Source organism: Pelobates fuscus, chromosome 12, assembly GCF_036172605.1.
Source record: "Pelobates fuscus isolate aPelFus1 chromosome 12, aPelFus1.pri, whole genome shotgun sequence".
In the NCBI taxonomy this organism is placed as follows: Eukaryota; Metazoa; Chordata; class Amphibia; order Anura; family Pelobatidae; genus Pelobates; species Pelobates fuscus.
The window spans coordinates 3183928-3200542 of record NC_086328.1 but is presented as its reverse complement, the minus strand read 5'-3'; the positions used below and the strand labels follow the sequence as shown (position 1 = coordinate 3200542).

The window sequence follows — 16615 nt, the reverse complement described above, 5'->3', positions numbered from 1 at the left end:
TAGGGACGGAGTGTCCGTGTCGATAATCACTGCAAAGTAAGCCTCCCGGATGTACAAAACATTGGGAAATCTGTCCATGGTACACATTTTAGAAGTAAATGTCCCGTTTTTGGCATTTTCATGTTGAGCACTGCTTTTGATCACATGTGCAATGTTTCTGCAGACACTCAATATAAATGATGTATTCAGCACAGGACTTGCTACAGACATGTCTTAAAGGGATACACTAAGCTTGGCATTTCAAGTTACTCGCTACCACACTCAGGTGGGCCCCAGATAAGCTGTCAACCCGCTTGGCTCTCTCCTATTATCTAATTATTTTTCACACCTCACCAACACATATCCGTTAAATCCTGGGGGGGTGTAAAGGCAATAATCATTGGTGGGTATCGGGTGTCTGTGCTCTGAGGCCTGGTGTGCTCCTTCTTTTAGCTTATTGTTTCAGTCCTGTAGCTTGCCGGCTAGCCTGCTCCCATGTAAAGCTTCGAGACATCCTTTGGGCTGGGTGTCTTTTTATTGTGCCTCTTGTCATAAAACATCCTACCTGGTTAATGGCCCTTAGATTTCTGATAGCTTGGCAGAAGCTCAGACAGGTTTGGCTGACCTTAGACCTTGTGAGATGTTTGAACTACTCTTCCCTTAATGCCTGGCCAGCCCTTCTCAGTTGGCCTAGCTGTTTTGAAGCCACACACCTGGATGGGAATGCATCAGTTTCCCTTTCAGTAACCGGTGATTCAGAGAGTTTCCTGTGAGGTCATTAATCTGCTTTTGAATGGCCCTGTGTTTATGGCTCTGCACACGCCTGTCAAAGTCTTTCCTCCTGCTTGGATAGTGTCCCTATGGAAGAAGTCCTGCCATTTCATTCCTGGCTATCCCTGTCTCTGAGCGTGATGTGGAGACATCTTGCCAGTTTGCCCATGAAGTTAATGTGTGCATCAGATCTCCACAGGCACCATTCTACGGTAATCTGTCAAATCATTTAGTATTCGTCTGGCGCCTGTGGTCATCCAACTCATACCAAGTTCAAACCGTTTTTATTGGCTGAAAATGTGAGCTGATTGCTGTCACCCAATGTACAACTCCAAGGAACCACCGCTGCTCCCAGGGATGTAGGGCAGGTTCAGCATACACAATGGGTGCACTAGGGTGGGCTGAGCCTCCATATACATACATTTCTCCAGCTGTTTAGTGAATAGGGAACTAGTGATTGGCTGTGACCGTTTGCTAATGCTACCAGCCTATCAGTGAGGGCCAGGGGACAGAGCTGACCAGCATCTGGCAGAAGACTTTGGGGTCATTGGGGGGGCCCTTCATTAATGGTTTAACCCCTGACATTAAGCCGGTGCCAGGGACCTCACAGCACCTTAATAACATTATATCGATGAAAGTTCTTGGAGTCAGTGTTACTTTCATGTAGTGGTTTTGGTACATTAATGATGACCCCTTACTTAGACTATATAAGATGTCACTTATTCTGAGAAACAGTTTGTTTTGCAAATAATCCTCCAGACAGGCCATAGAGACGCTTTTAAAATGTTATTTATTGCTTGTTTTGTTTTTGTCTGCTTGGTCCTGTAAATGAAAATACAAAAAATTACAATACTATCACAAATCTTATTGTGGAGACAGGGAGTGGCACCTGGATTACGTAAGGTATCAAACCAATCAAAAACAGTTTGGCTGCTTACAATGGTGGGGCACTCCTAGAACCATAACTGCTACAGCTTGCCGAGTGTTGGTTTAACAAAAACCCAGCCAACATAGCTATCTGCTAATATTCCACCTAATGTGTCTGGAATGACCATTTATTATTTATATAGCGCCAACAAATTCCGTAGCGCTTTACAATAGGTGGACTAACAAACATGACCAGACAAGTTCTACACACAGGAACAGACGGGACCTGCTTAATGAGCTTACGTGGGTGAATATAACGGAGGGCACATCGGTATGGTTACAGTCAGGGAAGTATGTTCCTGAGCTGTGACATCACCTACTGCCATACAGGAAGAGTTTTAGAATGTACGAGGTGGCGGGGTTACTGTACCTGAATTGTGACATCACGTTCTGTCATACAGGAAGAGTTTTTAGAAGGCAGGAGGTGGAAAGAGCAGAGGAGACAGTGTTATCATAGCTGAATTGTGACATACAGTTAGTAGAAAGAGTTTTAGAATGCAGGTGGTGAGGAGTAGAAGAGATGGGGTTACCGTACCTGAATTGTGACATCACGTTCTGTCATACAGGAAGGCTTTTAGAAGGCAGGAGGAGGTGGGGTTACCATACCTGAATTGTGACATACAGTTAGCAGGAAGAGTTATCAAGAAGTTTTAGCATGTACGATGTGAAGGGCGTACCTAAAATGTGACATCAAATACTGCTATACAAGAAGGGTGGTTTTAGAATGTAAGAGGTGGCGAGGTTACAGTACCTGAATTGTGACATCACCTACTGCCATACAGGAAGAGTTTTAGAATGTACGAGGTGGCGGGGTTACTGTACCTGAATTGTGACATCACCTACTGCCATACAGGAAAAGTTTTAGAATGTACGAGGTGGCGGGGTTACTGTACCTGAATTGTGACATCACCTACTGCCATACAGGAAGAGTTTTAAAATGTACGAGGTGGCGGGGTTACTGTACCTGAATTGTGACATCACGTTCTGTCATACAGGAAGGCTTTTAGAAGGCAGGAGGAGGTGGGGTTACCATACCTGAATTGTGACATACAGTTAGCAGGAAGAGTTATCAAGAAAAGTTTTAGCATGTACGATGTGAAGGGCGTACCTAAAATGTGACATCAAATACTGCTATACAAGAAGGGTGGTTTTAGAATGTAAGAGGTGGCGAGGTTACAGTACCTGAATTGTGACATCACCTACTGCCATACAGGAAGAGTTTTAAAATGTACGAGGTGGCGGGGTTACTGTACCTGAATTGTGACATCACGTTCTGTCATACAGGAAGGCTTTTAGAAGGCAGGAGGAGGTGGGGTTACCATACCTGAATTGTGACATACAGTTAGCAGGAAGAGTTATCAAGAAAAGTTTTAGCATGTACGATGTGAAGGGCGTACCTAAAATGTGACATCAAATACTGCTATACAAGAAGGGTGGTTTTAGAATGTAAGAGGTGGCGAGGTTACAGTGCCTGAATTGTGACATCACTGCCATACAAGAAGGGTTTTAGAATGCAGGAGAAGTAGAGGAGGCGGAGTTACCATACCTGACCTGTGACATCACACACTGCCGTGCGGTTATCAGGAAGAGTTTTAGAATGCAGGAGGAGTTGAGGAGGCGGGGTTACCATATCTGAATTGTAACATCACATACTGCAGCAATGCTGAAAAACTATTTATTTGAAATGTTTAGGTTTAACCCAGTTATTCTACAAGATGCTCTGAGCACATAGCCCCTGGTAACACCGCCATGGTATAGGAAGGTGGTATTGGATAGTGGATAGCCTCCGCTCTGAGCACAGAGCCACTGGTAACACCGCCATGGTATAGGAAGGTGGTATTGGATAGTGGATAGCCTCCGCTCTGAGCACAGAGCCACTGGTAACACTGCCATGGTATAGGAAGATGATAGTGGATAGCCTCCACTCTGAGCACAGAGCCCCTGATAACATTGCCATGGTATAGGAAGGTGGTATTGGATAGTGGATAGCCTCCACTCTAAACACAGAGCCCCTGGTAACACCGCCATGGTATATGAAGGTGGTATTGGATAGTAGATAGCCTCCACTCTGAGCACAGAGCCCCTGATAACATTGCCATGGTATAGGAAGGTGGTATTGGATAGTGGATAGCCTCCACTCTAAACACAGAGCCCCTGGTAACACCGCCATGGTATAGGAAGGTGGTATTGAATAGTAGCCTCCGCTCTGAGCACAGAGCCCCTGGTAACATTGCCATGGTATAGGAAGGTGGTATTGGATAGTGGATAGCCTCCACTCTGAGCACAGAGCCCCTGGTAACACCGCCATGGTATAGGAAGGTGGTATTGGATAGTGGATAACCATCACTACTGCAGAAAACATGTCTGTCTGGTGAGAGTTCATTTGGTTAATGCATCAACTGTTCAATCTGATAGAGGTTCAGTACGTGTGCAGCCTTTCATCTTTCCAAGGTCAGTAATGTGTATTGTTTGAGAGGCTGACTGTAACGTCTGTAATCAGCTGCTGATTCAGGTGAAATCCCTGAGTGTGCGTCTCAGCAGCACATTGAGTCCCCTTGACAAAAAAGCCCAACCTATAAAACCAATGTTAGCACACAACATATACAAATGGCATCATACTCCACTGATTAGAATGCAAGCAGGTTTGTTAAATCCTCCCAGGATCTGCGTGTTTGGCTGCTGCTTGCTGTGTGTTGTGCTGGAGAAGATAATGTGCAGTTAAAACGCAGTTAGACGGATGTGTTTATGTAAGACACTATAAATATCCCTGCTGTATAATTACACCCACTGTGTCATCTCCGCAAACTTCCCTATTCCAGGTAAAGGCACACCCAGCGCCTGCTGGATCCCATGTCTTCCTACAGAACCCTGTATGTTACATTGACTGGCGTGTTTGTTACATGGCTGGTTTATTGTGCATTAGCCAGAATCGTCTCAGTGATGGAGTGCTCTGTTTAACTCTGGCAATCACCCTTATGCTTTGTTGTCTTGATCTCCCATATTATCAATATGCTGTTTTTATTTACCGGTATGTTGCTTGCTCAACTCTTTACAGTTTTTCCTCACCAAAAAATATACATCATACAGCTTATTGGCCATTTCATTTTCAATTTATATTAAAGGGACACTATAGTCACCAGAACCAATGCAGCTTAATGTATGGAAGGTCTAAACGTTCCTCATATAAAACACCGCTTCTCTAACCAAACAGTAAAATGAAATCTAATTAGGAGTTGGATCCTTGGCAAGATTATGTTTCTAACGTTTTCTAAAAGGAATGGGAAGTTATGAATTGTCCTCCAGTGGGCAAATAAGAAATGGATCCAACTCAAAGGACCCCTGAAAGACAGCTGGCAGGAGACCCCCCACCTCCCTTCAGAAATAGCCTCATCATGAGATGGCAGCAATTCCAAGTGAATTTCACATTTTAGGTCAAGGTAGCAACATGGGGCTTGCTGACTGTGAATTCCCTGTACGTGTTCTGGGTGATTGGTAATTGACAACCCAGGTAGGCTTTGAAGCTGGATATATATATTCTAGTTTTCCTTTAACACAGATCATTGCTACTACAAGCAGGTTAGACATTACCAAGTACTCTGACCCTTTAGTCATGTCTTGTTCTAGAGGTTTAGTGGTTTGATTGCCTCTTGTCTTAGGACATGTTTTGACTTGCTGCCTGGCCGTCCCCTGTATCCTCCGTCTAGTGAGTCTATTCCAGCTAAACATACAAAGAGGGTGGGCTCCACATTATGTGCATGAAATGGGTGGTCCATAACTAAATAAACAAAGAATATTATTCCATTTCCTGCAGCCCCCCACTCCCAAACAGGTGGCGTATATGCAGGCCATTCATACGTGTCCGGCCTCACTCACTTTCAGCTATAGAACAGGGTGCTAATACAAACCGCTGAATAGTGCAGATACCGGCTTGTAGTATGACTTGCATTCTTTCTTTCCCAATATTACCTGGTGTGCAACCTCCCCATCAGACAGTCAGTCCAGACGAATCTCCAATCAGCAATAGCAAGCGGTGTGCACAAACATTCTGTTCACTGCTTGCTCCTTCAAGAAATCTTTTTATTAAGCGATAATCTTCTAATGGACATGGGGTGAAAATCTCCCACACGCGTTGATCAAGTGAATGTGCAAATTCCAACACCCTTGCTATTTTTTATCTGCGATACATTTGGCTTCAGTGCGAAGCATTGTTTGTGCTTCTGTAAGTGAAGCGAGACGTTGGACGTGAGTCGGCAGTGATGGAGAGGATTTGAGCTGGAATCCTGGGGACTTTAATTTATTTTTACCTTTGGAATAGAGAAGGGCAGAAATCTAAAGACACAGCACAAGGGTGCCCTGTTCACCGGGCTGCATGATCCAAAACAGGTATACAGGAAGCACACACCAGCAGGTACTCCAAAAAGATATTCCCCTCAGCAGTCCTTGGCTCTCCTCTTGGATTACACAGAGGGAGATATAGAAACTATCTTTGTTTTATCTGTAGTTTGTAGATCCATTGTATGGCTTGGTGCTCCACGTCTGCTTTACTCTTACATTTATATCAAGCATCGGAGCACTTGGTTGTTTTAGTAGATTGTGTTTTTTATATATATATATATATATATATATACACACACTTTTTTTTTTTTTGTTTTGTGTCCTTGCTCTAGGTTTTGCTGTTTAACGTCTTCAGTCTCGAACACATGGATCCCAGAAATCTGTCCATTTTGGAATACAGATTGGATATGTAGTGTGTGAAAGACTTGGTGGTGTGTGCACTGCTTGTTCTGTCAGGTTTATAGAATATGGTTTTGGTTTTCGCTATAATTTTCAGTGTGTGTTTGGGAATACTCTATAAACGGCAGCGTGGTGTTAGATTGCTGCCATCCGCTAATGTTGTAATGTTAAATGTCTGCTACGATCATATGGACCCCTAGTAAGATTGAAGTAAGTTGTCTACGGGGGACCATATGGAAATGGATTCTCCTTTTAGTAAAAAATGTAAAGTTATTTTATCTTGTCCGATCTATAAGGCTTTATATAGTAAATACCAAATTGGAAACCGCATAATTAATTTTGTATTTAATGATTGCAGGAGCCCCTTCCTTGCCCTGTCACTTGCTGTGACTCCGATCGTGTTATGTCCTGGCCTTGGGGGAAGTATGTTTATGGGAACTGGGGGGAGGGAGAGCATTGCCTGCAGAGCTTACTTTCAGTCCTTTCTTAATCCCCATGCTCAGTTGCTGGCTTTACGTGTGAAATTCCTCCTGCGTTACTTGGCCTCTGGTTCGGGTCACAGCCTGTCTGCCCCCGTTTTATTACCCAGTCTCTGTGCTGGTTTGATTCTAGTAGTTACTGGTGTTGAACTGTGAAGGTGATTGGGTAGTAAATTTCAAGATCTCCCTGGAAAAACCTGTTCAACCAGTTCTCACAGAAAGAAAATGCGGGTTTACACAGAGCAAAAACAAATCAAGACACGTTATTAAGTTTAAAAAAGTAAATAAAGAGCCGGCCACTCTCCAGGCCTCAGGGAATATTTACGCAGGTCCTGATCGTGTGTCAGTACTTCATCTACTGCCACACTTGAAACCGTCCCGACAGGCACTCCATACAAATGGTGGATTGCTTGGCTATTACAGAGCATTGGAACACAATCGTGACCAGTTACGCAGATCCTGGTCTGACGAGGCATGAAACTGTAATTAACTGTAAGGGTCCTGTAACATGGGGGTAGGTTCTGTATGGGAGGAAAGGGTCTTGCTGAAGCATGCACAGACATAAGATGTGAAGACAAAGCGCTCTGTAACTGATTGTGTTGATTCTGATCGATGTATTCTCCGTAACCCGGTCTTTCTTTGGTTTTCAGGCTGATAATGAAATCTCATCTGACTGCAACCACGTAAGTACTTACTGTTTTTACTGAACTCACCCCCTGCACCTCACCTTTGTCAGTTCAGGCACCCAGCCAGGCTTGCTATGCCCATTGTTTGCTTTTTCATTCAACGGTTGGTGATCCATTATTTGGGAAACGTGTATCCCTGCCAGCCCTGCAGCCTGGCAGTATGTAGAAAGTAACATTGTGGGCAGGTCTATGGCTGCCAGGAGACTATTTAACAAAGTACATATTAGTAGAGACACGTCATGTTTGTAGGAGATGCGCATGCATGTCTTTGTCATTGTCCAGCTAGTTGCTGGTGGTGTCTTTCTGTGCTGTTAAAGTAGGGATAACCATGCTAATGGCCACCTTGTGCATGTAAAGGATTGAAATGCAGGTTAAGTACACCTTCTGTCTGCTGGGAATATGTGTCAAAGCTGCCAATGATTTTAAAAGGATGTGATTCTAGGTTTCACTGCTCATACTATTGTTTAGAATATAAGGCATTGGCAGCATGTATAACATAGAGTTGTAGATTATTCTATCTTTCATAAATAATATTTTAATAATGACACAAGTCTTTGTGTCTTGCATTCTTTATTTGCTCTACCTCCATATAACCTCCAAACGTGACTGTCCCGTTGCATCAATAATAATAGTCTTCAGTATCCATATGTCTAGATCCCTTGGATCTGGTTATCTCACGCGCAAAGGTTTCTTTCAAGTATTGTAAGTTACCAAAAGTCTCGTCCGCATCCGAGTCAGATTTTTCTGTTCGCAACTCATCTACCACCAAACACCCTGGCTAGGGCCTTTTCCACTGATGTTTCCACTGCAGCATTGATTAGTGTTTGTAAATCCCCAGAATGTGTCTGAGATTCTTCCATAATGCAGGACAGTAATATATAGGCAATAAAACAGAGTACCGAATGTATAGACAAGTTTAATATAAAGTGTTATGTACAGCATAATGGCAGCTTGTGGTACTCCAAAAAGTACAGAGAAAATGTGCTACGGGACCTGTGCTGAGCAATATAAACTCGCAAGCTGAACACTGCAAAAAAGGTGAAGGAGACACACTGGAAACCCACGAAACTGAACCGCAAACAGGGCAACTATGGGGCCAACAAGGACCCCAGTAAGGCTGGTGACTTTAGGGACAAACAAAATAGGGAAGAGCACAAATAAATATACAAAATAAACACCCAAACCTGTGAGTATAACACGTATTTCTCTGAAGTTGGAGGCAGGAGCATCAAAGAAAGTGGAAGAGATTCTTTGTGCACTCCTATTATGCACTTTTTCTGAGTTTTGAAAGGTTTAATTTTTTGTTTGGAGTTTGAGTAAAGAAAGAATGCAAAATATAAAGCCTCCAGCCATGTCGTACAATTGCTGTTTAGACAAATTGGAATTTATGAAAAATTCTAAAGAAAATCCTAAAACTAGTTTTTCCCAAATCTTTGAGTTTGATCCTCAGTGTACGTATTCTCTGATAGGGCATGGCAGCGTTAAGCCATTTTCAGCTCTGTTTGTCACTATTCCTCTCATTACACAGCATATGTTAACTCCCTCTCTCTATTGTAGCTGCTCTGGAACTACAAACTCAATCTCACAAAGGATATCAAGTTTGAGTCCGTGGCCAAGGAGATCTGCAAATCTACTCTGTCCTCGGTGAGTGCTGTGTGAATGATTTCTCTCTGCACACCGTAATGCTACGGAACAAGATAGCTGGTTTATGGGACTCAGAGCTGGAGTCCTCCATCATGCTCAATGCTACAGTCAGTTAGAATTTCCACGTGATTATAGTATTTCCTGTCAGACACAGCGACCGCCTTACTGAGGGACTGCTTCCTGAGTCTGATAAGATAACTGGCAAAGATTGCACTTTGTCTACAGCGGCAATCATAAACACACCCTACCAATAATTATATACATTCCTTGATAGGCTGCTTATCTTAAAGGGACACAGCCAAGACAAGCTATGATGTAATGCATTTTAGAGAGGAGTTTTTTTTTTTTTTTTTTAAATTCAAGTTCCTTACACCGTACGTACGAAAACGTTCCATTGATTTCCATGGTGATTGTTACAGCTGTGCAGCAAGCAGCAGGAACATTCCATTGTTTCCATGGTGATTGTTACAGCTGTGCAGCAAGCAGCAGGAACATTCCATTGGTTTCTATGGTGATTGCACTTTTATAACTCTGCCCCAGAATTGGGCACTCTTTGTGTGTGTCGCCTCCTGACCCATTGAACTCTGTGTGTACCCTGTACAGAAGCCAACAGCATTACTTATCCATCTATTTTGTGCATTGAGAGTTATGATAACCGGCAACCAATCTCCTGCTTCCCCTCTAACTGGTACTAATGGGATGAGTGATGCAGAATCTGACTGATTTAGATGTAGATGGTTTTTATAGATTGGATACAGGAGTAGGGTGTATTGGAAGGGAATTACAGGGTTGTTGTATAACCACCTGCTTAATTTCTTAGCTGAAAGAATGTGCTGATGAGATCCCTGGCAAAGGATATGTAGTTTCCTGTTTGGTGGATCACCGTGGTAATATCACAGAATATCAGTGCCAACAGTACATCACCAACATGGCAACCATCATTTACAGTGACTATCGACTCATCTGCGGATTCATGGAGGACTGCAATGCTGAAATCAATGCTTTGAAATGTGGCAGTATCCGTCCTGGAGAGAAGGTGAGCTGTATGGGGAGAATGTCCATAAACTGTGACCAACTGTCTCAAAGGCCTTGATCATTGTCATTCAATAGGGAAATCTGGACTTACTGCATGTTTCTGCCTAACCTTCCCCCCCCCCCCCCCCCCCCTTCCCCTTACACCAGCCGCTAAAGCCACTGGATTTAGGACTTGGTGCTGTAGGGATTGTCTGAGTTCTTTGTTTATATACCTTGCATAGGCTCTGAAATAAGACTTCCTCTCCTGAAATCTGCTTGCATTTTGACTTGACTGATTTTGTGTTCAGGATCCGCACTCTCAGGGTGAAGTTGTATCCTGTCTGGAGAAAGCAGTGGTTAATGAGGCCGAGGAGAAGAATCCAAGTGTGCGAATTTCTGCTGTATGTAGACAGGCCATATTGCGAGTGGCAGAACTTTCCTCAGACGACTTCCATTTGGACCGTCACCTCTACTTCGCTTGTCGAGATGACCGAGAGCGATTCTGTGAGGCTGTGAGTAACTGGCTCTGGTATCCACTGCAACTGAAAAACTAGAAATCAATAGATACAGTGTATGCTTTCTCTTGTGATCCTTTACTTAAAATATTTCATATATATCATGCTGTGTGCATTGTGGGTATTTATCATATCCCTGCAGCAATTGCTAAACTTGTCACCCTAATTTAAAGAGAAGGACCAATCCGAAAGGAGGAAAGGTGCATGCTGGGAAATCATAGTGCCCAGCTATTAAACAGAAACTGTAGAACCTGTTAAAGCAACAAGCAGGCCGACTGTGTACTTAGATTGCTAGGCTCCCTTAAACCATTCTGCCCTTTTGGTGAAACCTGCTATGACCTTTGAAACCGTGGGATAAGGCCCTAAAAAGAGAGCAAATTAATAAATGATTGCAAAGGATACGCCACCAAAGGCAAGAATGCACACCGTAACTGCTATTAAAAAAAGCTTTAAAATCCATATCAGAATTTCACATTTCTACACCACATATTACAATGTGCCTGTGCACTAGAAGCCATTATATTCTTTGCAAACGTGTCATGTGTTTGTTAATACCTCCAGATTCCCTTTGGCGTTTTTATCCTAGAAAGGCAAATGTTCAAACCAGCTGCATCAGAGTCATTTTAAAAGCTTGCAATCAGAAATGTAACACTGTATATAAAGCTGTCACAGCAGCAATTCTTCCACCTTGTGAGACTGCATGCTCCTTCTGCCATCATCGGCCAACTTAGAAAAAGAATCTGTACGTCTGTTTATATCCTCTGTCTGTCCTCTTTGCCATTCTACAGATCGAAGCTGGAGAAGGAAGAGTGTACAAGTGTCTGTTTAACCATAAGTTCGAGGAGTCCATGAGTGAGCGGGTATGTTACACTGCAGAGTCTCTGGGCCAGTTTCTAAATAACTGCACACTCTATCATATTGTGTCACTGCTGTCTGCATCACCTATTCTGTCTACAGTATGAAAATGAAGTGAATTATTTTAAATATGTAATATTTGTTGAAGTTCTTTACCACTAGTGATCACATGATGCAGAATGAGTAAAGGGACACTCTGCAGCCTCTGCAAGCCCTCCCCTTCTAACCCCGCCAAGACATTCTGTGGCTGTCCAATCACAGACTACCCAATGCAGCTCAATGAGAAGTCTTTGCAAGGCAGGTGCTCTGGGCAATTGCTGCCTCTTGAGTTTATCTTCACTGAGCTAAATAAACCAGGAAGTAACGGGACCGGTTGTCTGACAGCCAGGGGGTGTAACAAGGTTAATTGAGGTTAACCTATTGAAATCTGCACTTTTTGTAAATTAAGCTTTTCAGCAAGCAAAACTGCTTTAGGGGTCTGGAATGTCCATTTAAAATTTACTTTGGGTTACATGTGCTTGCACACGACCCTACTTTGCTGTACATCTGTAGCCCTTTAGCATAATGTTCATATATAACACATCTGTACCCCGGCTGGGTACCTCCGCCAAGGACCGCTTCCTAGCTGGAACAGGGGACAAACCTCAGCATTCTTGCCCACAGTCGCCGTGGCTTGACTGGGGTCCTGGAGCCGAATGGCGAATTTGCACTGAACGGCACTCAGTCCTGGGAGCTCTAGCCCTGATAAGGACTTTACCCCGTTGAATCCTCCCCACTGGAACTGTGACTAGTGATTAACCCTTTCCTCTCCCAGTAATCAGACGACACATAGTTCTGGGAGTACGAGCTGCGATGTTTTAATCTAGCCAGATGGCCTGATTTTATACATTTATGGACACCGTTAAGCACGCACCTGACACTCCCACAGAAAACAGGATAATCCCTCCCCTGGACCTGAGAGGGGACTAATTACAAACTACTCCTCTGTGCCTGAAAGATAATGGAGTGAGTCAGGAACTGAAAAACATACAATATTACAAAAACCCCTAAATACCTTTAAAACACATACAAACCCCACAAAAGTTATGTCCCCAATAGCCCCGATCTGGGTGACCAACATATCCAAAAATCACCCAGATCAGTTCAGGGGTTCAGGAATTTCCTGGAAGTCATAATTTTGACCGACCGTGCCCATGGTCCTCTGCCCAAAACAGTTCCATGAAATCAGTGCTGACGGTCGGTCACGTTTGGTAGTCTTTTACAGGTTTCCCTGCAGGGCCCATAGTCTGTGGGCAGAAGGCTGGCAAGCAGGCTCCTCCAGGAGCTCGTGGCAAACTCACTTGGAGAGGGGAGTTAGCAACATCTAATAGGTGCTTTAGAAATTTTCTGTCAATGAAAATGTTAACTTTTTTTAAGGATGGAGAGTTCCCTATTGCTGTGCCCCGTCTTGGGTCAACCTATTGTGCTGTCCTGTAACAACGTCTTGTTTTGTTTTATACAACTTCTTTCTCTAGTTTTCAGGTTAATGCTGACGTTTTCTTAATACCTTTTTATTTCCCCCGCAGTGCCGTGATGCACTCACCACAAGACAGAAACTCATAGCTCAGGATTACAAGATAAGTTATTCTCTAGCAAAGTCCTGCAAGGCTGATCTAAAGAAATACCGCTGCAATGTTGAGAATCACCCACGTTCCAGGGAGGCGCGTCTCTCCTACCTCCTACTTTGCCTGGAGTCCGTTGTACACAGAGGTATGAGAACGCCATTTGGTTTGCCGTGTTCAATTGAATTGGTAAATTGATTCCTCTGACGTTGCCAGCTGTTCTTTCTGGTCAGATCTCTTGTGTCAATCACATAATTTCTCTGAGCCATGGTTCATTGCCCACTAAAGCCTTTAATAAATTTTCTAGCTGTGCTGCTTGTTTAGCGCCTGTACTCCTCGCCTTCCTGTCAGTTTTCACAAGTATTGTTCTCTGTACCTGGTTTGTCTGGTTTAGGGCGCACGGTAAGCAGTGAGTGCCAGGGAGAGATGCTGGATTACAGGCGAATGTTGATGGAGGACTTTTCACTGAGCCCGGAGATCATCCTGGGCTGCAGGGGGGAGATCGAACACCATTGCTCGGGACTTCATAGGAAGGGGCGCACCTTGCACTGCCTTATGAAAGTTGCTCGTGGAGAGAAGGGTAACATTGCTGAGAAATGTCAGTCGGCGGTAAGTTTAGATTTGTGTTGCTTGGTCACTCCATGTCCAACGTGCCTTCGTGCTGGTTTTTAACTACCCTCCCTCAATTTCTCAGCTCCAAACCTTGGTTCAGGAGGTGGACCCTGCAAATGATTACCGCATTGACCGCGCTTTGAACGAAGCCTGCGAATCTGTCATTCAGACGGCCTGCAAGCACATTCGTTCTGGAGACCCCATGTGAGTATTGGTGTAGCCCTCTGTGTATCACAATGTGTCAGGTTTCTGCCATGTTAATTGTCTTCGTTCTGAGAGTTAGCCTTCAGAGGAAGCGTTAATGTACTAATTAGTAAATTCTGGAGCATTGAGAAATATATAATTAAAATAGTAAAAAGTGCTGATGAAAGTGGATGGTTAATACATTGCTAAACACAAATACACACACCAGTCTAGCCATAAGTCTTGCTTTTCCCACAAAAATCTCACTTTAACAGTACTCTCACGACTGCAAGGGATTCTGGGTAGGCATATGCAAATGAGCTCAACAAAGAACCACCTATTTGCCTCATAATTCTACTTTATACATGGATTCCTGGAGTATGTCTCTGCTGTATAAACAGCTTTGAACCACAACTCAGGAAGAGGAGCAAGGCCAGCTAACCAGTCATGAACAGCCGTTTCGTTGTTAATGCAACTCATCAGCATGAGATTGGTTACTGGCTGGCTATGGAGGCTTGGCGTTACTTGTGAAGTACATACCAAAAGAGTCCCCAAATCATGTGCCAGAATTTGTAACCTCATCTTTACTCATCCCCCAATAGTTAACGTGTATGTGGTATGAGAAATATAACTATGAAATCCACGCTACTGTCAATCATTGTTATATCATCCGTCAGTCTGCAAAAAGAGGAGTAAAAACATTGTGCATTACAGTATCGCAAATTTCACCGATTAGTAAATAAATCCTGTAAATATTGTCAAAGTAACAGGCATTTGCGTGTTAAACTCTATGGTGAAATGCGACCCTGAGCTCTTTCATTTCTCCTGTGAGATACGTAGTTCAAATCTACACGTTGTATTTTCAGCCTAATGGTAAATCTAGATTGATGTGAAAGGTGCCGTTTATCATAAATGGCGGTAACACATTTACCCTGTGCTTTGTAGCAGAATATGTATTTAAAAGGACACTACAAGCGACAAAATCCAAGCACCTCAAAGAAGTGAATTTGGGGCACTGTTTACATTTTGCAATGCCCAGGGATACAGAGACTCCATTATTAAATCTGTTTGATATCGGACATCCGCACTAAATATACACAGAGATTGTGTGGTATTAAATGCTTCTCATGGATTGGAGAACTGCAGTGTGTGCAGCCATGTATGGTGTCACATGATTGTGAAGATGACAATCTGGCTACACATGTATGGGTTTCTTCACGTGGTGGAGCACAACACTTTGCGCCACATCCTGAGCTGACGTCTATCATTCTCCTTCCTGCAGGATCCTGTCTTGCCTCATGGAACACCTATACACAGAGAAGATGGTGGAAGAGTGTGAACATCGCTTGTTAGAACTGCAGTACTTTATCTCCCGTGATTGGAAGTAAGATTAAACATGAGTTTCTCTTTGGCTGCTGAGGTGTCAGACCAGACGTCCTATGGTTTGGAGGATTGCTCAGCTGTGAGATGTTCTAATCTCTGATTCTCTTCACATTGCAGACTAGATCCCATTCTTTACCGCAAGTGCCAGGGAGACGCCTCGCGACTCTGCTTTGCTCATGGCTGGAATGATACCAGTGAGACCATGCCAGCAGGGGCTGTGTTTTCCTGTCTTTACCGACATGCCTACCGCACTGAGGAGCAGGGAAGGAGGGTAAGAAAAGTGAAAACCACAGGGAAATAGTCTCTTACCAGTCATCCCAGAACCAGGGGACAGTGTGAAACTAAACGTTTCCAACTGCAGGAGCTGGAGATGTCCTGAGATTAACCAGCTACAATGCATTGTACTTATTAAAACCTTCATTCCAAACCTACAGCTCTAGTGCTCTCTGTACTTCACAGACCGTACAGCAATCCTGAGAATCTAATTAATGACATTTTACAAATGTAACAACCGGAAAGGTTCCGGCAGTTTGGGCCCTTTCACACTGTCCTCTGGAGTTGCCGTATGCCTATAAAGTTCTTGTTATACAGTGTGTGCTGTGGTTCAATGTAAGTATTCCTATTGTCCCCTGTAGCTGTCTCGTGAATGCCGTGCGGAGGTGCTCCGTATTCTCCACCAGCGGGCGCTCGATGTGAAGCTGGATCCTGGGATGCAGGCCAAGTGCATGAGTGATCTGGGCAAGTGGTGCAATGAGAAGACAGAAACTGGTCAGGTGAGCGTAGTGACTGCACATTAATCTTGTTCCTCAAACTGTGCCAGTCCCTTTGTAGAATGCCGTGCCTTTCACTTGATGGCAATAATATGTTGGTGAGCATTACTAAATGTTTCCAGGTGTTCCTCTTACAGCAAACTCTGTGTCTGTCTTCTGCAGGAGTTGGAGTGTCTGCAAGACCACCTGGACGACCTCCTTGTGGACTGTAGAGAGGTTGTGGGTAACCTAACTGAGCTGGAATCAGAGGTGAGCTGAAGGATGGGCTGTGCCCACACTGGCTGGGATGGGGTCTTGTAACCGGTTTCTCTCTTGCATGTATCCTTACCTGGTGTCTCTTTTTAATTCCCAGGACATACAGATTGAAGCTCTTCTGATGAGGGCCTGTGAACCAATCATTCAGGGATATTGCCATGTAAGTGACCGTTGGCCATCTTTGGGGTAGATTTTGGAAATTGTGTC

At 43.8% G+C, this 16615-nt stretch overlaps 1 protein-coding gene across 1 annotated transcript in view; it reads left to right on the top strand.

Moving 5' to 3' along the window:
* GLG1 (golgi glycoprotein 1) overlaps positions 1-16615 on the top strand; it is a 30536-nt gene that overhangs the window by 4606 nt on the left and 9315 nt on the right. Inside the window, exons 2-14 of the mRNA XM_063438052.1 lie at positions 7541-7573; positions 9134-9220; positions 10041-10256; positions 10543-10746; positions 11538-11609; positions 13170-13353; positions 13600-13814; positions 13900-14021; positions 15283-15384; positions 15501-15654; positions 16019-16156; positions 16316-16402; positions 16506-16568. Of these exons, the coding sequence (XP_063294122.1) occupies positions 7541-7573; positions 9134-9220; positions 10041-10256; positions 10543-10746; positions 11538-11609; positions 13170-13353; positions 13600-13814; positions 13900-14021; positions 15283-15384; positions 15501-15654; positions 16019-16156; positions 16316-16402; positions 16506-16568 (1677 nt within the window). The remainder of the gene's footprint in view (positions 1-7540; positions 7574-9133; positions 9221-10040; positions 10257-10542; positions 10747-11537; positions 11610-13169; positions 13354-13599; positions 13815-13899; positions 14022-15282; positions 15385-15500; positions 15655-16018; positions 16157-16315; positions 16403-16505; positions 16569-16615) is intronic.